Source organism: Narcine bancroftii, chromosome 5 (assembly GCF_036971445.1).
Source record: "Narcine bancroftii isolate sNarBan1 chromosome 5, sNarBan1.hap1, whole genome shotgun sequence".
Lineage (NCBI taxonomy): Eukaryota > Metazoa > Chordata > Chondrichthyes > Torpediniformes > Narcinidae > Narcine > Narcine bancroftii.
In genome coordinates this window covers 228,803,692-228,829,602 of record NC_091473.1, presented here as the reverse complement: position 1 = coordinate 228,829,602, position 25,911 = coordinate 228,803,692, and the positions used below count along the sequence as shown (strand labels likewise).

General features: G+C 40.7%; 1 protein-coding gene across 1 annotated transcript in view; it reads right to left on the bottom strand.

Moving 5' to 3' along the window:
- Positions 1–25,681, bottom strand: part of LOC138765004 (signal peptide, CUB and EGF-like domain-containing protein 3) — a 263,706-nt gene extending 238,025 nt beyond the window's left edge. Inside the window, exon 1 of the mRNA XM_069941598.1 lies at positions 25,103–25,681. Within this exon, the coding sequence (XP_069797699.1) occupies positions 25,103–25,202 (100 nt within the window). The 5' untranslated portion in view covers positions 25,203–25,681. The remainder of the gene's footprint in view (positions 1–25,102) is intronic.
- Positions 25,682–25,911: the final 230 nt, after the last annotated feature.

Here is a 25,911-nt window from a genome sequence, read left to right as displayed (position 1 = left end):
ATCACCCTCATCAGTGTCTATGCTCCAACCCTCCAGGCGGAACCAGCAGAAAAGAACAAGTTCTACACCGACCTGCGCAACCTCATCCAACGTACCCCTACAGCCGACAAGGTTGTCATCCTGGGCGACTTCAACGCTCGTGTCGGCAAAGACTCAGAAACCTGGCCAGGAATCCTGGGCAAGCATGGCGTCGGCAAGTGCAACGACAATGGGCGCCTCCTGTTGGAGCTCTGCGCAGAACAGCGGCTTGTCATTACAAACACCCTTTTTCAGCAGAGGGACAGCCTTAAGACCACCTGGATGCATCCCCGATCCAAACATTGGCACCTCCTGGACTACATCCTGGTGCGAGAAAGTGACAAACAAGATGTGCTCCACACCAGGGTCATGCCTAGCGCGGAATGCCACACTGACCACCGGCTGGTTCGCTGCAAGCTCAACCTTCACTTCAAGCCAAAGCCCAGGAACAATAAAGCCCCCAGAAAGAGGTTCAATGTTGGAAAACTGCAGTCAGACGAAGCGAGAGGAAACTTCCAGGCAAACCTCAAAGCAAAGCTCGACGTTGCAACCCGCCTCACGGACCCGTCCCCTGAAACCCTCTGGGATCAGTTGAAGACTACCATACTGCAATCCACTGAAGAGGTACTGGGCTTCTCCTCCAGGAAAAACAAGGACTGGTTTGACGAAAACAGCCAGGAAATCCAGGAGCTGCTGACAAAGAAGCGAGCTGCCCACCAGGCTCACCTTACAAAGCCGTCCTGTCCAGAGAAAAAACAAGCCTTCCGTCGCGCATGCAGCCATCTTCAGCGCAAACTCCGGGAGATCCAAAATGAGTGGTGGACTAGCCTCGCCAAACGAACACAGCTCAGCGCGGACATTGGCAACTTCAGGGGTTTCTACGAGGCTCTAAAGGCTGTGTACGGCCCCTCACCCCGTCCAAAGCCCGCTGCGCAGCTCAGACGGCAAAGTCCTCCTCAGCGACAAGATCTCCATCCTCAACCGATGGTCAGAACACTTCCAATCTCTTTTCAGTACCAACCGCTCAGTCCAAGATTCCGCCCTGCTCCAGCTCCCTCAACAGCCCCTAAGGCTAGAGCTGGATGAGGTTCCCACCCTGGATGAGACATATAAGGCAATCGAACAACTGAAAAGTGGCAAAGCAGCAGGTATGGATGGAATCCCCCCAGAAGTCTGGAAGGCTGGCGGCAAAACTCTGCATGCCAAACTGCATGAGTTTTTCAAGCTTTGTTGGGACCAAGGTAAACTGCCTCAGGATCTTCGTGATGCCACCATCATCACCCTGTACAAAAACAAAGGTGAGAAATCAGACTGCTCAAACTACAGGGGAATCACGTTGCTCTCCATTGCAGGCAAAATCTTCGCTAGGATTCTACTAAATAGAATAATACCTAGTGTCGCCGAGAATATTCTCCCAGAATCACAGTGCGGCTTTCGCGCAAACAGAGGAACCACTGACATGGTCTTTGCCCTCAGACAGCTCCAAGAAAAGTGCAGAGAACAAAACAAAGGACTCTACATCACCTTTGTTGACCTCATCAAAGCCTTCGACACCGTGAGCAGGAAAGGGCTTTGGCAAATACTAGAGCGCATCGGATGTCCCCCAAAGTTCCTCAACATGATTATCCAACTGCACGAAAACCAACAAGGTCGGGTCAGATACAGCAATGAGCTCTCTGAACCCTTCTCCATTAACAATGGCGTGAAGCAAGGCTGTGTTCTCGCACCAACCCTCTTTTCAATCTTCTTCAGCATGATGCTGAACCAAGCCATGAAAGACCCCAAAAATGAAGACGCTGTTTACATCCGGTACCGCACGGATGGCAGTCTCTTCAATCTGAGGCGCCTGCAAGCTCACACCAAGACACAAGAGAAACTTGTCCGTGAACTACTCTTTGCAGATGATGCCGCTTTAGTTGCCCATTCAGAGCCAGCTCTTCAGCGCTTGACGTCCTGCTTTGCGGAAACTGCCAAAATGTTTGGCCTGGAAGTCAGCCTGAAGAAAACTGAGGTCCTCCATCAGCCAGCTCCCCACCATGACTACCAGCCCCCCCACATCTCCATCGGGCACACAAAACTCAAAACGGTCAACCAGTTTACCTATCTCGGCTGCACCATTTCAACAGATGCAAGGATCGACAATGAGATAGACAACAGACTCGCCAAGGCAAATAGCGCCTTTGGAAGACTACACAAAAGAGTCTGGAAAAACAACCAACTGAAAAACCTCACAAAGATAAGCGTATACAGAGCCGTTGTCATACCCACACTCCTGTTCGGCTCCGAATCATGGGTCCTCTACCGGCACCACCTACGGCTCCTAGAACGCTTCCACCAGCGTTGTCTCCGCTCCATCCTCAACATCCATTGGAGCGCTCACACCCCTAACGTCGAGGTACTCGAGATGGCAGAGGTCGACAGCATCGAGTCCACGCTGCTGAAGATCCAGCTGCGCTGGATGGGTCACGTCTCCAGAATGGAGGACCATCGCCTTCCCAAGATCGTATTATATGGCGAGCTCTCCACTGGCCACCGTGACAGAGGTGCACCAAAGAAAAGGTACAAGGACTGCCTAAAGAAATCTCTTGGTGCCTGCCACATTGACCACCGCCAGTGGGCTGATAACGCCTCAAACCGTGCATCTTGGCGCCTCACAGTTTGGCGGGCAGCAGCCTCCTTTGAAGAAGACCGCAGAGCCCACCTCACTGACAAAAGGCAAAGGAGGAAAAACCCAACACCCAACCCCAACCAACCAATTTTCCCTTGCAACCGCTGCAATCGTGTCTGCCTGTCCCGCATCGGACTGGTCAGCCACAAACGAGCCTGCAGCTGACGTGGACTTTTTACCCCCTCCATAAATCTTCGTCCGCGAAGCCAAGCCAAAGAAAGAAGAAAGAGAAGTTTGGATGAAAACTTTGCTGATTGCTTGTATCCTGCTCAGGAGATGAAAATTTTCCTTCCCAATAAAGTAGGTAATCCTCCTGCACCCAAAATAATCTCTCATGTTTCAAAAAGGAAACGATCCAACACAATGCATATCGGTTCAACTTTCGCTGACACTTGCACCTGCTAGTGATTAGTTGGTATCTCTTTCAACACCGGAGAGGTCTTTATCTTGCTGCTGCGCCACCTAAGGTCATTGTTTTCAGTTCTAATTCCCAATAATTCTCTCATGATATTTGTTCTTATCTCACTGTTGGATCAACCTTCTTTAGCATCACCTTGAAACCAGACTGCAAAGGTTTAAAAATTAAATACATTGAATACATCAGTTCCAAAGCAATCCATGAATGCAAATCAAAACTGTTATCTTTTCCTTAGCAATGTTAGATCTGGCTCCATTACACATTACTTTTCCTTTGTTTCAGTAGAGTCAAATTTCAGTGATTGGATCTGAAGGCTACTTCCTGCCAAACTCATTGTTGCATTATATTCTAAGAAGACAGAGAGAAAACAAGGAAAAAAGGGCCAGGTCTATTTAAAACGGCTTGTATTTATTTTAGAAAATACCATGTATATTTCAAAACTATTTGAAGAGTATTCTCATGAAACAATAACTTCCATTTATTCTGCCTTTTGTGTTGTAAATCATTTCGTGACACTTCACAGGAAAGCACAGTCAAAATATGACATGGAATGACATTAGAACAGATGAGCTAAGGTTTGGCCAAAAAGATAACCATAAGGAACATGTCTAAACACGATAAGAGTAATTTCTGGGCATTTCATCCTTTTTCTTTCCACATCAGTGTGCTTGGTATGATACCATTAAATAATCTAATGGAGAGGCATGGCAGAAAAGATCAGGAAGGAAATTCCGACTGCTATTCAGCGGAAGGCACAATTGTTGAACAAATCAAATTAGGAATGCACAAAAGGCCAGAATTAGAAGAATGTGGAGATTTCAGTGATAGGGAGGATCAAGGACATGGATGGGTTTTAAGTCCATTATGTCGCTGGTCTGGTTTAGCAGATCTAGACATGATGATTAAGCAGGAACTGATGGAAATAAACAGAGGAGATTAATGTGAAATGAGGTTCATGGAAAAAAGAGAAGTCAGTTTGGAGAGTTATAGCCCAGGTAACAAAAAATATATGCAAAATAGCTTCATCAGTAAATGGTGAGGAAGGATGGAGACAATGACTACTCAAAATAGCTGCTTAGACAATTCCTCACCCTACCAATATAACGATAAAACTAGACAGGCGACTTTTTCAGTAGTTATTGAACAATAATTGCATTAATTTATTTAATTATAGATTAAAAATGAAATCCAATTCCAGAACAATTTTTCCTCATTGTTATGCAAATGAATATCTATTTTTTTTTCCAGAATAAAGCACAATAATTTGCCTTTCCATATAAAAGCTGTATAGTATGATGACTTGGCTGTGCAATAGACATTTTGGTTTACCATTGTGGAATTTGACCCACCTTTCCCTGTGGGTCCAATACTTAAATGCTCATGAGAAAATGTGGTCTTAATTGCTGTGTCTGTTTCTGATTGGAATACCAGTCAGGTAACTACTTACCTACATTCTTAGATCCTCTCCTTCTTTCCCCTCATGATGTGATGTGGCCCATCCCACTGCCCCCCTTCAAAGTACCTGTCTTTACCTGACCTACTTCCAAGCCCAATTTCCAGTCTTCCTCTCCAATACCCTACCCACAAAGTATTTTAAGCTTGACCTACCACCCTCTCCAACTTTCCCCGATATTCATATCTGACATCTCCAAATTCCCTTTACAAGTACCATTGTCTTCTCTACCACCATCTCATTGTCTCTGTCAATGCTGGACTCAATCCCAACAAAGCACCATAGATCTTCTCCTCCCTGATGGCCTCAATTAGATGCAGAGCTATACACCAGCCACTAACCCAAGCACAGCCTACTTGTGGCTACAACATCTAGCCCAGAGAGTAAACCAGGCAACTAAAGTTTCACCCCTTAAAATTCCCTTGCCTGTTGAGTGGGCTTTGAAGGCAATTGAAGCTTACAGCAGAGGAGAAATGGCCAACAAACGCTCTATAGTTGTGATCTTCCAGGCTGTTCTAGAATTGACGGACACTTACCAAGCATTTGAATCTGAAGCAGCTACTGAGACAGAAATTGCAAAAAGAAGACAAGTTATTCGGAATTCTTCCACTTGGACTAAAGGCAACATGGGTGAAATATGGATGCTCAGCTTCATGTAACTCTTTAACAATACTGTGTTATGGTTCTCTTAATCAATGCTTGGCTTTTCATAGATCACAGTTTGCTCTCTGTGTGATGTCTTTTGGATATATCTAAGATCATAAATGTAACTTGAGAGTCATAGTTACAATTAAAAAGAAATTCTGAGGTCGCCAGTCCATGGAGATGGATGCCTTTTGGGTCCATCTTCGGGGAGAGAACTTTTAACTTGGAGACTGGCACGAGACTGGCTGAAGGGGTTCCGGGTATCGGAAGCAGGATGCAAGAGGGCACTGAGGGCTTCCTGATTGTATGGAAAGTTCAGATCTGAAGCTCAGGTTGTTGATGTTTTGGACTGGAGTCTGTGCAGCTACGGAGGCTGCGGGAACACGGGAGGTGAATTCATGGACACTCAGTGACTCTGGGGGGACGACTCTCTTTTCTTTCTCTTTCTCTGACTGTAAGAGGTGCTGGACAATTTCTGCTAATATCAAATCTTTTTATCAGCCTTACGGCAGACTAAAGTTATTTTTGTTGAACGTTACAGCTGTTTTAGTACTTGACAATGAAGGTATCATGAATCATGAGCTTAGACTTCACTGCAGTATAATGGTAAAATTAAAGGAGGACAAATAGATCAAGGTAAATCTTCTGAAACTGTGAATGCTTTGATTGTGTATCATTCAAGTAACAGTCCCCTTTTGACGAGTGCCTATGAAGCAGGGAAAGTACACCTCAAACCTGAAGTTGACTAGAAAGTTTAATTTACATTTTACTTAGTGTCAGCCCAAATTTCAAACACCTACCAGCATCTATGTTGTTGTTACTGAAATAGCAACGTTTTAAAAAAAACTTTTCTCCTAGATTTGCCACAAGAATGTCACTGCTCAATTCCAGCATTACATATGAAGAAAGAGTAACCTGGAAAAGGCACATGGTTTCAACTGATAAAACACAGAGATTGCCAAGTTCCTTATGCACTGGGAACATCTGAAAAAGTCTACACAGATAATTCAATGTCATGTGACTATTGTACAACAGTCGAAAGGAAGCTTAATTTTCATTTAAATCCAAATCAATATTGTGAATTTTATTATAACCAGAATGAAAACTACATCTATGATTCAAACAATGTAAAATCAGCTAATGCATGAAGAATGTTAGCCACATGCTTCAGCTATACCATATGTGTAACAATACACATACATGAAACAAAGGTACTGAGGTTTTCATATGAATAGTAAATTCATCAGTGCTGAAATTACCAATATATAGAGTAGATACTTACTGTGCTTTTCCCAGAATGAGGAAGCCTAAAGGTGTAAGATGAAGGGGGAAAGATTTAAAGAGGCATGTCAGAGAGTGTGGAGGCTCAAATCTGAAGCAAAGCACAATCTGCTGGAGGAACTAAATGGAGCGAGCAAGAGAAGTGGGAGGAAAAGAACCATCAACGTCTTAAAAGGCAAACACCTTCAGCAAAACCTACCAGGGATCTGAGGGGCAAGATTTTCACATAAAGGGTAGTAGTTAGATGGAACAAGGTGCCAGAGGAGGTAGAGGGTCAGGTACAATTGCAACATTTGAAAAAAAAACATTTGGACGATACCATGGATAGGAAAAGTTGAGAGGGAGAATGGGCTAAACACAGGCAAACTGGATTAGCTTAGCTAAACTGGGTCGCCGTGGATAAATTAGGCCATAGAGCCTATTTTCACACTATAATGCTGTATTATCACAAGGTGACAAGATGTGTGATGCAATTAGATGTGTTTTCTCAATTTCTTTGGCTTGGCTTCGCGGACGAAGATTTATGGAAGGGGTAATATAATATTACATTAATTGCGACAGAATATTCTTATGAGGATTCTAATTGCTGCATGACACTTTGAGTTCACAGAGAGTTCAACAAAGGTTCAACACACTAAATCAGTTTTTCCCAGACCTTAAAACCATGTGGATTCATCTCCATCAGCCTTCCCTGCCAACACAATAACTTGCGGTTTGGCCCGATCTTAACTCCTGAAGAGTTTGATTATCTGCTCTTTCTTTCCATGATGATGTACCCTACCCATTAACATTTATTATGTAACTATAAAGAGAAAATATAGAGACTTTTCAGTGATTTTGTAAAGATTATGTTTCTTGGAGCTCTTTGCATTAGTGATAATCTGCACGGCAGATTCAAATACTTCAAAAATTAATGAACAAATCTTTTAAAAAACCCTCCTAAAAACAACTGAAGGTAACTTGATATTTCCAACTAGTAAGAATGAACTGCCAACAAGTCTATAAATTGCAAATTAGTGTGAAAAGCTATTTGTCCTCCATTCATTCATTAAGGGAAAATCCTACAATGGTGTCTATCCAATTCCTGACCAGCTGAGTTTCTCCAGCATAAAAGAAGTTCCTCTCCAGTTTCCTCCCCTTTCTCTTCCCGAGCTTTTATGATGCAATATAGAGACAAATGTGGCAGGTTCACTGCCATGTCAGTCACTAAAACTGATCTCGGATAAGCAAACAGGCCATTTATGAGGTACTCCATTAAACAAAGGTGTCCTTCTCTTCCAGACATCAAAGATACTTGGGATCTGATTCTAAGTTAATAGCAACTGTAAAAAACAAGGCAAATGAAGTTACTGCCATCAGTATTCTGTGTTAAATAAGCTTTTATTGCTGAGATGCTGCTTTGATAAACCTACTTTTAATCTGTCATGGTTAATATCTTGGTGGTTCATTATTTTGTACGGTCATTATATGTCCAGTTATTGTTCCTACTACATAAACTCTGGTTGATAAGAGCTATCTTGTGCCAAGTCATTGTGACCCATTGCAACCAAAGAACATCCTTTTTGAGTGTAATGATGTTCTTATTTCATGTGTTCCTTGTTTTATCTGAGGTTGTTAACAACTACCAGTTGGTGTTAAAGTTGAGACATTTCTGTACACAAAAGATTACTATTCACACCAATCACTCTCATTGATGACCAGCAATGATCTAAGGTTATAGCCCTGGTTGATTTTTATTTCCCTCTAACTAGTTTTGGAGCTCACAAGGAAAATGTAGCATTCAGCTTCTGCTCATGAGACTTGGCACACACTAGAATCAAGCTTGACACAGAATGGAATCAACCCTAAGATCTTCAAACAATGGTGCTTTAACTGCTGTCCACTCCAGCTTATTTTAATTTCATATTGTATGATTTCCCTCAAGTATCAAGCACTGAGAGAAATCAGGAACCATCCTAGGTTCTTTCCTTTGTTTGCAAGTCGCTCTCAAATCCATTCCTTGTGCAAGTATTGTTGAGCTGGAGGCCTGCTCTCTGCAGAAGCCCTCCAATCTCAAGATAAATTTTCACACCACTTGACCGAATTATTTCCATAATCAATCTTCCCAAATTTATACATTTTGTTGACTTAAAAACCATTCTTTTAAACCCATTCAGATCTTTGCAGTGACTTCTGTTTCTAAATTTGGCCATGGCAAGTAATCTGTAAGTTTGATAAAATGATAGAATAGAAATTGTGTGGGAATAAATGGGAAGGAATCCTTTTAAAGAAAATTAAAAGAACACAAGTGACAGTGAATGCAACATTATATTAAACTGTGTTGCTGGACCAGAAATTCATTTTGTAGTTTTTGATCACAAACGTCATGGATGAACAAAGTGCTGTTTGAAAAGTTTTGTTATTAAAATATTACTTTTTTTTTTCAGTATCAAAGTGCATTAACTTTAGCAATTCTTAGCAGTCAGGCCAGGGATATGTCTTTCTCAAAACCTCTCAGCAGCAATTAATTAAATGTCCTCCTTGTGGCATTAAAATTGTTCGAAGCATGTTTGTTTATTGGATATTTACTTCGCTTTAGGAGGGATTCAAAGACTGAAATTTTTAGCATTTGTTATCAATAGTTAAGGGTAACTGACCTCGGCCCCTCATTCCAAATTCCTAACTCTGGTTCACAGAAAATCAGAGCAAAGAGTGAAGGTCAGAGCCATAAGTAGAGAAGATCTGCATTCTTAAACTCAACTGCTCAAACCTGATGAAAGCACTGATCACATCAGCAGTTCTGCGCTAATCAAGGCCATCAACAAACTAGTGCATCTTGGCATTTAATGTTATTTTAAAATATTGTTTTCTTTCTGTCACACATTTTGTATTGTGTCGGAGGGTTCATTTGTGGGAGGGAGGAGCTGCAAAAAGAGCACCCTCCATTGATAGAGCCGACATTCAACTAACAGAAGTGGCTTGTACAATATTCCAAGGAACAAAGTTCATGGTACATGCAATTCCTAAAAGGAACTCACACACTCATGTTCAAAAACTGAGATGCACGGTACATACAATCCCTAAAGGGTACACACAAACACGTGTTCTCTTGTTAAAAAAAACTGAAAGGCACAGTTCATACAATTACTAAAAGGAACACTCACACTCATGTATACTTAAAGAGATAACCATCATTAAATTTTCTGAAAAACTAAAATATTTTTATTTCCTACCTTAGAGTTTTCTTTCAAAAAAAGGTGCAAATTATGCCACCCAAGTTTCCATTACTTTATCCAGTGACTCTCTGTCTACCTCACAGTGGACAAAGGTTCAAGAATTTAATGCATGTTACATTCTAAATGTATTACATGATGATAATGGAACCTTTATCTTTTTACTTGCCATCAAAGCTGTTCATGAGCAAGGGCACAGTAATCAATAGTTCTTCCAGTTACGGAATCACTTATAAGCATGTTTGGAGATCTGAGCTACAAAAAGGATGAGCAAGTATTGTAGCCAACCAATCAAACTGGAAAATCAGAAATTTGTTCTGTTCGAAGGGAGGAATAGAACAAGCATTTGATCTGATCTCCTTTCTTTGGCTTGGCTTCGCGGACGAAGATTTATGGAGGAGGTAAAAGTCCACGTCAGCTGCAGGCTCGTTTGTGGCTGACAAGTCCGATGCGGGACAGGCAGACATGGTTGCAGCGGCTGCAGGGGAAAATTGGTTGGTTGGGGTTGGGTGTTGGGTTTTTCCTCCTTTGCCTTTTGTCAGTGAGGTGGGCTCTGCGGTCTTCTTCAAAGGAGGTTGCTGCCCGCCAAACTGTGAGGCGCCAAGATGCACGGTTTGAGGCGATATCAGCCCACTGGCGGTGGTCAATGTGGCAGGCACCAAGAGATTTCTTTAGGCAGTCCTTGTACCTTTTCTTTGATGCACCTCTGTCACGGTGGCCAGTGGAGAGCTCGCCATATAACACGATCTTTGGAAGGCGATGGTCCTCCATTCTGGAGACGTGACCCATCCAGCGCAGCTGGATCTTCAGCAGCGTGGACTCGATGCTGTCGACCTCTGCCATTTGATCTGATAACTTTGTACTAAAAGCATGCCAACACCTGTAATCAAATGTGATTGCTAACACATCAATAAACGACGCTGAGCTCCTTTAGGATTAATGGAATAATGCTAGGAAATTGTACTGGGGCTATCTTGTTCGATTAACCCATATCTATTCATGTGTTGATGACCACATAACGTGTTTATTATAATGATTTGAGCATTTTAGAGCTAGACCAAGCATTACAAAGAGCCTTCCATCATCACCATCTTTGATAATTAATTCCTAAGATTAGAATAGGAGACAGAAATAAACACTCCTCATTGTCGAGAAGATTTTGGAGTCTGAAAGAGGCACTAAGTCTCAGAGAAAGAGCAAAACTTAAAACAAATTGGCTCTCAAAAGAGTTGAGGCAGATCACAGGAGCCCATAGTTGTGTGACAGGACAAAGAACTAGCACCATCTAGTGGAAGGGCTGGGGGAACCAGAGGCCTGGAACTGAGCCTTGACCACAAACTACTTAGACAGAAATTCATATTATAAATGTTTATATATTCGCACTGCACAATAAATAGTGACATTAAAGACTTACTCAAAATTCCCGACAAAAACCTCTGGATAAGTATCGCACACCACATGCCAGAATTCTCATAATTTTGTACGATATTGTGGTGGTATTAGTTTCTTCTTAAACTTTTAAACTTTAAATTCTGTGTCACTCTTAACCATTGAAGTGAATTCCGAGTGATGTTAAGAGTTGTGTTAATAAGTAGGTATTCATTAGGGGAACGAGTGCTAAAGTGACGTCATTTTTACCCTCAAGTCCAATAAATCTTCTCATTTATTCTGATTGTGAGACAACATTTATGGTTCCTAGACAGAATAATCAGGAACAGTTGAGAGAAAGATAGTCATATTAGAGTCTTTTGAAATTTGATAAAGATAATTACAGTTGAAGAAAGGAGCAGCAACTTTTATTTGAAAGTACGGCTAAATTACGAGTTCAAATAAACTTAATTCTTGGACACCTGTTGCCAAATGGCCCCCAAGCTTTTCAGATCATTTGGAAATCCACTTATTAGAAACAGGGTCAACATGTAGCCAGAAGGTTTAGAACAATTGGCTAATATCTGAAATAGGCTTCATGATAGGAAGTGACGATAAAATCCAAGAAATGGTTGGAGAGAGAATTGATGAAGTAATAGGGGAGGGGAAGGAGGTACACTCACATACCGCTTTGGTGTGCCTATGCTCTGTGATCGGTAAGGGATTGCTTAAGGTGTTATGTGGGTGGAAAGGAAAAGTTTGAAAACCACTGTTTTAATCATATTTAACTGGCGTGTTATGTGCACGGTTTCATGACTCCAAAGGAAACATTTTAGATTTATTTGTTACAAAATACTTAGTATAGTGAGGAGAGTTTTTTTCTGGGTGCACACTAATAGGATCCAGCCATATAAAGAGCATAATTACAGAAGGTCAGATTGCAATGAAAAGATGAATTAGCGCCAACCAAGTGCAGCACTGTAGCATGGTTATGGCTTCATTCAGAACCCTGATGGTTGTAGGAAGAAGCCATCTTTAAGGCTGTTAGTTCATGCATTCACACTCTTTTTAAAATATTTTTATGAGTGCAGTAAAGAGCTTATAATACTAATACAATACAATAAAATGATATGGGTAGTTACACGTAATTAATAAAACAATCAGTATATCAAAAGTAAACATAAATTGGAATACATATCTATAATTCATTGTCATCGAAAAGAAAACTAATAATAGAAAAAAGAAATAAAAACGAGAAAAAAGAGGAGAGAATAAAGAAAAATAACAAAAAGGGAGAGACAAACAAAAAGGAAAAACTCAATACCCCTCCCTCCCTGTTGTCAGATACTTTATATGATTTACATTAAAGGAAAAATGAAGGGAGAGAAAAAAATGTGAAAAAGAACATGGAAAATATACTAGTCAGGCAATTCAATTGTATTAAGAAAGTGAGTCATAAATTATCATGCTTTCACGCTCTTCAGCCTTCTCCCCGATGGGGGGAGGGAGAAGAGAGTGGGTCCGGGCTGTGAAGGATCCTGCAATATGTTCAAAATCCAAGTGTACTGCAACAGCATCCATTTACACAGTACTTTTAAAGGAGCATGAACTTCACAAGTCCATCACAGGGACATTTGACGCTGAGCAAGGTGAAGAAATTCTTCCACAGCACTACTACAAGAAAAAAAATTGAGTATAAAACCAGACAAACTTTAGTACTTCAGCATCTCCCAAAGGTATAGATAGCAATTCAATGCAAGGATTTTTCAAACAGAGCACTGGGTTACGGGAATAGGAAGAGCAGACAAACCATTGAGAGGTTTGAAAAGAATAAGAATTTTACAATCAAAGTTTTGCTTAAGTAATCTACCACAAAGATGATGGTTAAAGGATAATTTGAGTTAGGATACAGACAGTATGGTTTTGATTACTTTTTTTTTACAGAGCAGGATATGTCCTTGAAAGGTCATTCAAAACACGTTTTCCTTCCCAAAAATCATTAAATGTGCTCCCTTAGCAGCACATTATAGAAGACATTTATCTACACAAATACACAAAGAATTTTAAAAATCTATTTTTCAAACCACAATTTTCTTCCAAAATAAGCCCAATACCTCCTGTACAATCTACTTGTTAATATCCCATGCCAACTTCCCATAATGCAGTGGTTCTCAACCTTTTTCTTTTCACTCACATACCGCTTTAAGTATTCCCTATGCTCTGTGATTGGTAAGGGATTGCTTAAGGTGTTACGTGGGTGGAAAGGAAAAGTTTGAAAACCACTGTTTTAATCATATTGACGTGTTATGTGCACGGTTTCATGACTCCAAAGGAAAAAGGCCAATGACAATTTTTCTCAAGCAAAATATTTTGGTAACAATGGGTCTAAAGTGGTGATTCTCATCCTTCCCTTCCAACTCATATACCACCTTAAGCAATCGCTTACTAATCACAGAGCACTGATGGCTTAGGGATTACTTAAAGTGGTATGTGCGTGGAAAGAAAAAGGTGGAGAACCACTGCTGTAATGTGCTCATTCATAGTTATTTATACACAGCGGAGTAATGATTTATACACAGCGGACTAGTGATCATATTGCCACAATTACAAATCTGTGGAAACTATTTTCTCAACAAAAATTGTGGACCATTTATCCAAAAAGTCAATGAAAACCACTGGGTCCGAACCTCCACGACCATTACTTGAACCACAATAGAGGAATAAAACACAGAGAAACTCTGCACCAGTACCATCCTTGCAGGATAAAAGATGGATAATACAACACAGAGAAACTCTGCACCAGTACCATCCTTGCAGGATAAAAGATGGATAATACAACACAGAGAAACTCTGCACCAGTACCATCCTTGCAGGATAATAGATGGATAATACAACACAGAGAAACTCTATACCAGTACCATCCTTGCAGGATAATAGATGGATAATATAACACAGAGAAACTCCACACCAGTACCATCCTTGCAGGATAAAAGATGGATAATACACACAGAGAAACTCTGCACCAGTACCATCCTTGCAGGATAATAGATGGATAATACAACACAGAGAAACTCCACACCAGTACCATCCTTGCAGGATAAAAGATGGATAATACAACACAGAGAAACTCTATACCAGTACCATCCTTGCAGGATAATAGATGGATAATATTACACAGAGAAACTCCACACCAGTACCATCCTTGCAGGATAATAGATGGATAATATAACACAGAGAAACTCCACACCAGTACCATCCTTGCAGGATAAATGATGGATAATACAACACAGAGAAACTCTGCACCAGTGCCATCCTTGCAGGATAATAGATGGATAATACAACACAGAGAAACTCCACACCAGTACCATCCTTGCAGGATAATAGATGGATAATACAACACAGAGAAACTCTACGCCAGTACCATGCTTGCAGGATAATAGATGGATAATATAACACAGAGAAATTCCACACCAGTACCATCCTTGCAGGAATATAGATGGATAATACAACACAGAGAAACTCTGCACCAGTACCATCCTTGCAGGATAATAGATGGATAATACAACACAGAGAAACTCCACACCAGTACCATCCTTGCAGGATAAAAGATGGATAATACAACACAGAGAAACTCTATACCAGTACCATCCTTGCAGGATAATAGATGGATAATACAACACAGAGAAACTCTATACCAGTACCATCCTTGCAGGATAATAGATGGATAATACAACACAGAGAAACTCTATACCAGTACCATGCTTGCAGGATAATAGATGGAGAATATAAAGGTGGATAAGTCTTCGGGACCAGACGGGATCTTCCCCAGGACATTGACAGAAGTGAAGGAGGAAATAGCAGAGGCTCTGGCGGTAATTTTCCAAATGTCATTAGATATGTGGATAGTGCCGGAGGATTGGCGCATTGCGCATGTGGTTCCGTTATTTAAAAAGGGTTCAAGGAGGAAGCCTGGCAACTACCGGCCTGTAAGTTTGACGTCTGTGATAGGTAAATTAATGGAGAAAATTCTTCGAGATAGTACTTATAAACATCTGGATAGACAGGGTCTGATCAGGAGCACTCAACATGGATTTGTGGGAGGAAGGTCATGTTTGACCAATCTGATTGAATTTTTTGAAGAGGTGACTAGGAATGTGGATGAGGGTAGCGCAGTGGATGTTGTCTATATGGACTTCAGTAAGGCCTTCGATAAGGTACCACATGGAAGGTTAGTTAGGAAGGTGCAGTCTTTAGGTATAAATTTTAAGATAGTCAAATGGATTGAACATTGGCTGAAAGGGAGAGGACAGAGAGTGGTAGTGGATAATTGTCTGTCAGGTTGGAGGCCGGTGACCAGTGGTGTGCCTCAAGGATCTGTATTGGGCCCATTGTTGTTCGTTATATACATTAATGATCTAGATGATGGGGTGGTGAATTTGATTAGTAAATATGCAGACGATACTAAGATAGGTGGAATAGTGGATAATGAACAAGGTTTTCAAGGATTGCAGAGGGATTTGGGCTGCTTAGAAAAGTGGGCTGAAAAATGGCAGATGGAATTTAATGCTGATAAGTGTGAGGGGCTTCATTTTGGTAAGAAGAATCAGAATAGGACATACGTGGTAAATGGGAGAGCATTGAGGAATACAGAAGAGCAGAAAGATTTAGGAGTGACGGTACATCGTTCCCTGAAGGTAGAAACTCACGTGAATAGGGTGGTGAAGAAGGCTTTTAGTATGCTGGCCTTTATCAATCATTGCATGGAATATAGGAGTTGGGAGGTGATGTTGAGATTGTATAAGACGTTGGTGTGGCCTAATTTGGAGTTCTGTGTGCAGTTCTGGTCGCCTAATTATAGGAAGGATATAAACAGAGTGGAGAGAGTGCAGAGAAGGTTTACCAGAATGTTACCTGGGTTTAAGCATCTAGAGTATAGGGAGAGATTGGACAGATTAGGTCTTTATTCTTTGGAGCGTAGAAGGTTGAGAGGGGATTTGATAGAAGTATTTAAGATTATGAAAGGGATAGACAGAGTGGATGTGGATAGACTATCTCCGTTAAGAGGAGGAAAGATTAAAACAAGAGGACATGAGTTAAGAATTAAGGGGCAGAGGTTTAGAGGTAACATGAGGGGGAACTTCTTTACTCAGAGAGTGGTAGCCGTGTGGAATGATCTTCCGGGAGAAATAGTGGCGGCGGAGTCAATTGTATTATTTAAGAAAAGGTTGGACAGGTATATGGATGAGAAGAAGATGGAGGGTTATGGGCATTGTGCAGGGAGGTGGGACTAGAAAGGGATGTTTGGTTCGGTGCGGACTAGAAGGGCCTAATGGCCTGTTTCAGTGCTGTAATTGTTATGTTATGTTATGTTATAATACAACACAGAGAAACTCTATACCAGTACCATCCTTGCAGGATAATAGATGGATAATATAACACAGAGAAACTCCACACCAGTACCATCCTTGCAGGATAATAGATGGATAATACAACACAGAGAAACTCTATACCAGTACCATCCTTGCAGGATAATAGATGGATAATATAACACAGAGAAACTCCACACCAGTACCATCCTTGCAGGATAATAGATGGATAATACAACACAGAGAAACTCTATACCAGTACCATCCTTGCAGGATAATAGATGGATAATATAACACAGAGAAACTCCACACCAGTACCATCCTTGCAGGATAATAGATGGATAATACAACACAGAGAAACTCTACACCAGTACCATGCTTGCAGGATAATAGATGGATAATACAACACAGAGAAACTCTATACCAGTACCATCCTTGCAGGATAATAGATGGATAATATAACACAGAGAAACTCCACACCAGTACCATCCTTGCAGGATAAAAGATGGATAATACAACACAGAGAAACTCTATACCAGTACCATCCTTGCAGGATAATAGATGGATAATACAACACAGAGAAACTCTACACCAGTACCATGCTTGCAGGATAATAGATGGATAATGCAACACAGAGAAACTCTGCACCAGTACCATCCTTGCAGGATAATAGATGGATAATACAACACAGAGAAACTCTACACCAGTACCATGCTTGCAGGATAATAGATGGATAATACAACACAGAGAAACTCTGCACCAGTATCATCCTTGCAGGATAATAGATGGATAATACAACACAGAGAAACTCTACACCAGTACCATGCTTGCAGGATAATAGATGGATAATACAACACAGAGAAGCTCTATACCAGTACCATCCTTGCAGGATAATAGATGGATAATACAAAACAGAGAAACTCTACACCAGTACCATCCTTGCAGGATAATAGATGGTTGGCAAAAGCAGTTATTAACTAAGCAACTGTGATGACAAATCAAGCCATGAAAAAACCTCAAACATTTCATTCATGTCAGCAAATCCTGCATACTAATTTACTGCTCATGCGATGCCTTACTTTGCTTAGTGTTTTACAACGATTATTTAGATTTCTTACCATTACGTTTACAGGGCACTGGGAGCAGAAAGGTCATTCATAAATCGACAAAAGAACAATGCTTCAAGGCAGCCCAAAAGTGCAGGGCGGTGACAATCAAACTTGAGGATGTGTAAAGCTTCCTTGCAAGTACGAACGTACGTCCAAGTAACCCACCCTTACTCTCAGTGGTAGTTACCCAAAGAAAAGCAAAGCCAGCAAGGACAATCAGTAAATCAAAGAATGCGAAAGCATGGCAATTTCTGTTTTTGTCAGGAATCCTCTCAAGCACAGAGAACTTTTCAGTCACACCTGAAGCGAAATGGGCTCTTAGTCATTTCCCACTCATTTCCCATTCCTTGACAAATATATCCCCTTTGAATGCATATATCTGATTCCCTTTATTACTGAACACATTTCCACCAAATTTTCAAGATCACGACATTAAAAATAAATCTTATTTCAAAGTTCAGATTTATTGTCAGAGTACATACATGACATCACATACAACCCTGAGATTCTTTTTTCATTAGGCCAGGCAGAATCACCACTTACTGGCTGTGCAGTGCAAAAATCTGAACTCAAGAAGATACGTTCACATGTAAACAAATAAAGAAATGTAAACAAACTGTCTATGCAATACAGAGAGAGAGAAAGGCCACAGACCGATTTCTTTTTAAGTGAAAGAGGTATTTAAAAGTAAGCTCCATTTTGCACAGTTCTGGCCAGGTTACGGTACCTTTCTCAATGTATTTTTGTGCCTGATCCATCAAAAGATAGTGAAATGAAATCATTGTGCTTCAAATGTTTAAATTACTGCCATCATTGTTTCCAAAGGAATTTGATAGAATGAACAATGAAGAAACTCAATTTGCAAATTATTTTACAGGATGCAATGTCCAAACTCCTATTGAAAATTAGGTATTAGATTTTGAAGTTGCTCTGTCTAGGGGGTGAATTAGTACCTGAAATCTTGAACTTCAAAATATCAAGATGGCACATCAACATCACTGTGGCATTTTCTTCAAATCACTGAGGCAAAATCACAATCAATGATTCAGAGGATTCTCCCAGGAAAGGAGAGAAAGAAAAAATCCAGAAAATCCCAGCCCCGCAGCTGAGAACTGAACATCCCTGGCCAATGCGCCACCAGAACCACTCTCTTCAGAGCATGGAAGGATTGAAGGAGCAAATGTGGAATCTATGCTGACAATATGGTTGGAGGCTACTCCCCTGAGTGGGATGGGATAGTAACATGTTAAGATCTTTGAATATTAAATCTTAGGATCTAATATCACAGCACTGAGGCCTTCAACAATTTTAGATGACCATAAGAAATGTATGGAGTTGATTAGCTGTTGAGCATCTTACAGCCGGTGACATTGTGTCAAGGAACTCAAACTTTTCTAAAATACTGATTTTTTAATTAAAAAAACATAGTTTAGGAAATATACAAACAAGACACTGCCCAAACCCTTTCCTCAGTCTTTCTCACTGCAATGCTGCACCTCACCTCCAACAAGTGGAACTAATCTACAACATAAATGCAAAACTCTTAACCTATATCACCTTGTCTCCACAACAAAGGTCACTTGGGCAAAGCTGCGAGATGCTCCAAGTCATTGTAGACTTATTCATTGAAGAATAAAACAGAATGGAACCTCCCCTAAAATTCTAATCTAACCCCTAACTTGTCTCCACTGTACCCACAAATTATAATCAGCGGCCACGAGATCCTGAAAAACATGGAACATTTCCCGCCCTTTGGGGCAACAAATAAAAAAACATGTGCTGATAAAGAAATTCATTACTGTCGCCACTTTGCCATCAGCAGGGCATAGATCAAAACTTCAAATCTGGCTTAAATGTCATGTTATAACTGGTAGCAAAGATCACCTCACCCTTCTCTGCTTGGGATGTGTAAACCTCCTACATCAGGCACCTCAAATTACAGCAGACATAGCATCAATATTGTCTCCACAAAATTCTCTTGACATTCTAACTAAATCAACATCACATCTCACCCTGGACAATATCCCCAGTAATGAACCTAATTACTCTCATTCTGTTTGACACATAAGCCATGTCTTTCTCATTCCTCATACAAGATTCCAAAATTCAAACACTTTGCCCTGAGTTCCACTATGAGAAGGGACTACAAGGTGGGACACAAAAAATGGTTCAAGGTTCAAAATGGAACATCCCCGCTGATTCATGAGATGGTTGGTCGTGACCACATAACATGGAGAAGCAGCATTTGGAATCTACTCTTCAGAACACAGATTAGCATAAATCATGGAAGGAGTGTAACCACCTCTCAAACAACCACCCACTCAACCCATCAAGCAACTGCTACCTCATCAGTGGGAGAATCTGAGATCTCTTGTTGGCTTCACCAATCTCTTCAGAGGGAATATGCCATATTGATGACAAGGGTCTACCTAAGAAAAAGCAACTCCATGTGATATATGCTGCCAAGTACCCAGTGTAGTTTGTTAACAGTTATGTTGTTTTAAATCCTTCATTCATGATACTCAGATTTAAGCAACAAGGAAAATAAAATGATATAAATATTCTGGAATCAAAAGATACAATACAATCCTCCTGCAATAAGCTCAATTGTGTCACTACCTGGAGCTCAAGCCCAAAGCTAATCTATGTCAGTATCAGAAAATAAACTCGTATGAACAAAGCCGCTGAATTCCTCACAATGGGCTCTTCCTGACTCTAGCAAGTACTTATTTATTCAGTCTTCCTATTGTACAAATTGACCTCTCATTGGATGCTAACTGACCAGTGAGCATTTCTTTTCTTGCTTAAAATATCCCATATTTGCAGTTCATTTATCGGTTTTGTTTTACTTTATTGTGACCTGTTTAATCTCCCGAGGAGAGATTGTGAAACACTTACCCTGGCCTCTTCTGAAAGGTCAATCTTGTGAAATTCTCCAGCAAAACCTACTAACTTCACATCTACATTATTCATCACTGACCATTCCCCTCCCTCTACCATGACATTTCCCACAGCCCTAACAACTCAGAAGCCAACATGTGCTGCACAGAATTAAATTATCCCTATCTTCCAGCTATCTTTTAATCCAATTCCTAACCAGATATCCACCCAGCTCTTCTTGCCAAAGGGTGTTAATCAACAGAGCATTAACTACTTTAGTTGGGAACCCCTGGCACCTATCTTAGCATGACACAGGAGGTCCCAGAAAGGGGAAGGAGAGAAAAAAAATGGGAGATGAGTCTAGAAAACTTTTAAGCCTAAAGAATATTTCAAATTCCAGCACTGTGATCTTAAGTAAGCATTACTGCCGTACTGAAGAGATTTCAGGCAGGCTAAAATCTCAGAACAGCTTTCCCGAAAAACTTAAAAAAATCTTCACACATAAAATAAAACATTCCAATGTAGATATCAGGAGAAAACTTGCTCCTCATTAAACTTCGAGCTGAAATCTGAAGACAGAGTTTCTAGTCTTCCAAAGTCCCTTGAACATGCTGGAAAATATCCCTTTGATTGCCGTGCAATTGGGGTTTTTTTCAGCCAATTTGGTTCCCAACTAAAGTAGTTAATGCTCTATTGATTATGAGTGCACAATATGATTTACTGTAGCTTTGGAAAATGAAACCTGCATTCTTGAGAACTGAGGATTTTTTTAAAAGCCCTGCATCACTTTTCTATCCCCTTTGTGTGAAGAGAATGTTGTTTCTTAAATTCACCAGATGTTTCATCCTCCTGTCAGCACAAACCTCCAATCAAATCATAAATATACTTCAATTTCATTCACATTTTTAACCGATCATAAACACATCAACACAATAAAATATTTGCCTGAGATGATTCTATCAACAACGAATTTTCCCAATTTTACCTTTATCTAGAAATGGGCCCTTTGCACCTTACAGGTGCTGTATGAAACAGGAGTTCATAAAGGCAAGAAGGCACAAGTGTCCTAACTGTTTCTGTATACATTTTAATGTGTTGTATATATATTAAAAAGCACAATAATGGATCCAGAAACATGTGAAACATTCATCATCCAGTGGTACTTGAAAAACCCTCCACCTATTTGTTTTAAATAATAAGAAATGATACAGCAACAAACCAGGCATTCGCAAAAAGTTTATTATACTGTTGTTAATGTCCTACACAAGCCAGGTGGAGAGTGTAATCTATATAGGTGAAGCTTACAACAGGCAGTTTCACTACTTTTTGGCATCAATCACATCTTGCCAGTAGGCAATGCAGTGGCACAAAGCCAACAGCAGTAGCACCAATCTCATGTCTATGATGCAGGTTAACATCGTAAAAACAGAACTGACAATTCTTGTTCTGTCCTGAAGCAGGGTTTCAACCCAAGATGCTAACTGTCCATTTGCCTCCACAGATGCTGCCTGACTCTTGACCTCTTTCAGCCGTTGGGTTTTTTCTGCTCTGGATTTCAGCATCTTCAGTCTCTTTTGTCTCCAATTATTTAAAACCAGATTGTCTCTATATTGTACAGAAATTTAGCAGAATGCCCTTTGTGTGCTGGGATCAATTTGCTACCACTCATGACGCCTTTAAAAAAAGAACACTGCCCATGAACAAGGTTACAAATTGTGGCTTCAAAACTGTGTGGCCATAGATGCTCTGAATGCTGTTGAATCTTTCCTGTAATATAAATGGCCTGACCGCCAGAGGCTCTACATGCCTTTGCGACAGAGAGCTACAATTACATATTGCGCATATTTTTGCTTTGTTGGTTTTTTTATATCAAAAATTTTTAATGATTATTCTGACTCAAGAGGACAAGATGGGACATCAAAATTATTGCAGCCGAGAACGTATAAAAGGAAAGGAGAGGTGGAAAACCAGCCAATGTTAGCAACTATTGTCAGATGGAGCGCAGATATGAAAAACCAGCTACCCCTTCCCTTCTTTCCACTAGCTTCAAAGACAATGAAGCTGATGACACCTTTCAGTCTCGATTCCAGTATGCAAAGTGGCCACTTGAATGAGATTCCAGAGCATTGCTTGCTGCCTATGGATCCAAAAGCCTCATGAGCTGCAATATATATAAAAGTGGTGGAGAAACTCAGCAGAATACATGGCATCTATAGAAAGTAAAGGGTCCATAAGCACCTTCCTTTCAAAGAGCCAGAAAAAAAACCGAAATATTTTACTCTTGTAAACCTTACTGAGATCATACAAAGAAAGCGTTAACAAATCAGGTGATGACCCTGCAGCATTAAGCATATAAACACATTTGCCTCATCTATTTGCAAGCCATATGATGAGAACTAGAAAGGTTAGACATTCAGTTCTTTACATAATATGAAAGGGGATTGACTCACCACCTGAGAAAATACATCAAATATTACTTACGGAAAGTATTCACTAATTATTGGTGACAATACGTTAAATGTAATTATTTGAAACCCAACAGCTCTATGCACTCAGGATAGTGCCAGCTTGATAGATCTAGGGTGCTGAGAGGGTTAGAATTTATAAACACCTGTTTTCAAAGAGCACATATGCTCATAAACCAGGCAGAATCTTCTTTGTCGAACCACATCATCCAGTCCCTTCTCAAACACCCATTTATTAATGGGTGGATAGGTCTACAATACACTCATCTCATGAGAGGTATTTCTCTTACACATGCAGAGCATCTATAACGTGGAAATATGTTTTGTTCTACAGTTCGCGGGTTGAACCAGGTTATACTCCTAAACAGGCTGTGAAATAATTTCGCTTCAGTCAATTTCCAACAGCTGTAAAGTTCTCAGCAAACAATCAATTAATGACTGTAAAAATTCAGGTAATTTAATTCTCCCATTGCTTTATCAAATGAGATAAAACATCAAATAGCTAGAGCATCACATTTACAAGACAAGCCATATTCCAAAACAATGACAATCTTAATTAACCCTTTCACTCGTCCCATTGAGAGTAATTCCTAACATATTTATACAGGGTGGAAATAATTGAATTCTTAGGAACTATAAAAGAAGACAAACATGACTCAGCAGTTGTGATTTCTTATGAAACTAATTCAAGTGATTGAGCACAGTATGTGCAATGACCAGAAATGACAGAATTCCCCATGATCACAACTCACTTAGCAGTTGCAGGGATTGGGACTGGCCTCTGTGTCTTTTCCAAGGGAAGGATAGAAATCAGCCAGTGTATCTCTTCAAAGTCAATGCTCAATGGGTCTGGTTCATCCTTGAAATTTTGTAAACGTCAAGGAAGCACCGGAGTGGACTGGAATGCAATGTCCCTCAAAGTAAAATAGTTGCCAGCACTTCCAAAATCATGGATGATTCTATGTGAAGAATGGCAACTTGGACAATGTACCAGAAGGCTGGCAGCAAATAAATAACCATTATCACCTATTTTGCAATGGAACGGTTGAAAAGTAGTTCACAGATAGTCAAACTTCCCATCCACTAAAAGAAACTATTCAAAACGCTAAAAGCATCTCACAGACAGCTCTCACTGTGCATTTTTGCAACTCTTTGTTGGCTAGTCACAGAACAGATATCAAACTAACTCCCATCTCGCGTAACAATTGTACATTATTCAGCGATGTTAAACTCTGCTCAAAGTCGTGCAAATTCTTGGTTAAATGTTCACTCAGCACTTTGCACAGTAATGTGTCAACATCATGCTGAATAAGTCCCAGCTTGTTCAGATTACATTTTTCAGCAAGTACATATGTCAATCGTCCAGCTAATAAACTAAAGACTAAAACCACATTGCAATGTTTGTTTTGTTATTGCCACAATGTCAGCAGACACAAGTAAAACAGGATCTGAAAAGCCAGATTTAAGTGTACGTTCGTAAGTATTGTCTGTGTCTGTGTTGGCTGAACCTAAAGCAAGCCAAGTGATTATTTAATTCTCTATTGATTTACAGTTTGCATAACAATGAATCTATTGTAAAATAATTAATTTATTCCTATCTAAATAAAGGAAAATTATTCAATGACTCACATACTTCATGCACTCAAACTTTTTTTGTCCTGATTCTTGTTTACATGTGGACAGTTTGTTCAAAATACAGTTGTGAAACATCAATTTTCGTTTATTAAATAATTCAAATTTCATCCTATTACTGTTTGGAGAAACTGGAAAGATCTGTAACATTGAACTGTTCGATTTTTCTAAAATGTACCCAGATGGAAAACTTTTATCATCTGTGGTGAGAAAAAAGACATCCTGAAAGTAACATGTTGGAAAGATTGTGCTTGCATGAGAACAGAAGACAAGAGTTCATAGTGAGCATATTTTAAAGAGGGTCAGTATTTTCCCCAGGTATGTAAATGAGACATTAATCTGGGCTACTAAAAATGCTTAAAAATTAGACACGATATTGTCTTTTAATCGAAAGCAAATTACACAATTGTTATTTTGCATAGTTTCTTTCTCTTCCCCCCCCCCCCCCCCCTCAATGTGGGGTTGTTGATCTTATGCATAGACGATTCCCCATGCAATTAGACCCCAGTGATCTGAAACTCAACGCTGAACAGAATTACAGAAGGAGGGGGGGGGGGGGCGAGGGATTGAGTGCAAGGATTTCTTACCTTGATTTGCTTTGCTTCCCGCGGTGTTGAGGGGGTTTAAGAGAATGAGGAGCACACAGTAGTAGCCGGACAGACGGATAGCCCCCATTCTGCTCTGCATTTTCAGATGGGTCTTTCGGGGAAGGGATGAGCCGTGATCTCTCTCTCTCTCTCACGCACAAACACACTCCTCTTGGAGGTCCTGATGGAGCTGAAAGGAACCTCGGTCGGACCCTCCCACGTCAGTCAGATCGCCCTCTGTGGGATCAGGAGGATCCGCTGTGGTCCGTTCATTGGTGCTGCAAGCCACACAAGGGTCTGGAGGGAGAGGGAGGGGAGGGGTGGGGGAAAGAGAGAGAGAGACCCCCACCCACACAGCAGAGAGAGGGAGGGAGGAAGGGGAGCGGAGATGGAGAGGCAGTGAGTCTGGATCTTGCGCCGGGTTTCAACAAAGGGGAGGAGGGAACCACACACGCAATCCTTCCAGGATCTGCAGGAATTTACAATCAGCTGCTGCCCAGAGAAATTCCTGCCACAGACAGAAAAAAAAGGCTGGAGGAGGACTTCCAGTCCCCATGGAAACGGCTTCTCTGGGATCAGAAGGTCAGAGCAGGACCATGTGCAATCAATGGATCGATAAAGGCAGGATCATGTCGCCGGGCCGGCCCGGGTTATGAGAAGCAGTACAAACCGCTCAATGGACCTGTGCTGCCACTCAGGAACAAGTGGAGCAGTGGGACGGGGGGGGGATTTAAAGCACAGCTTAGTTTTAAAGTCTGGGTTGGAGAACAAACAGAATAGTGTGTTGGAGGGGGGGGGGGGGTCCCCCC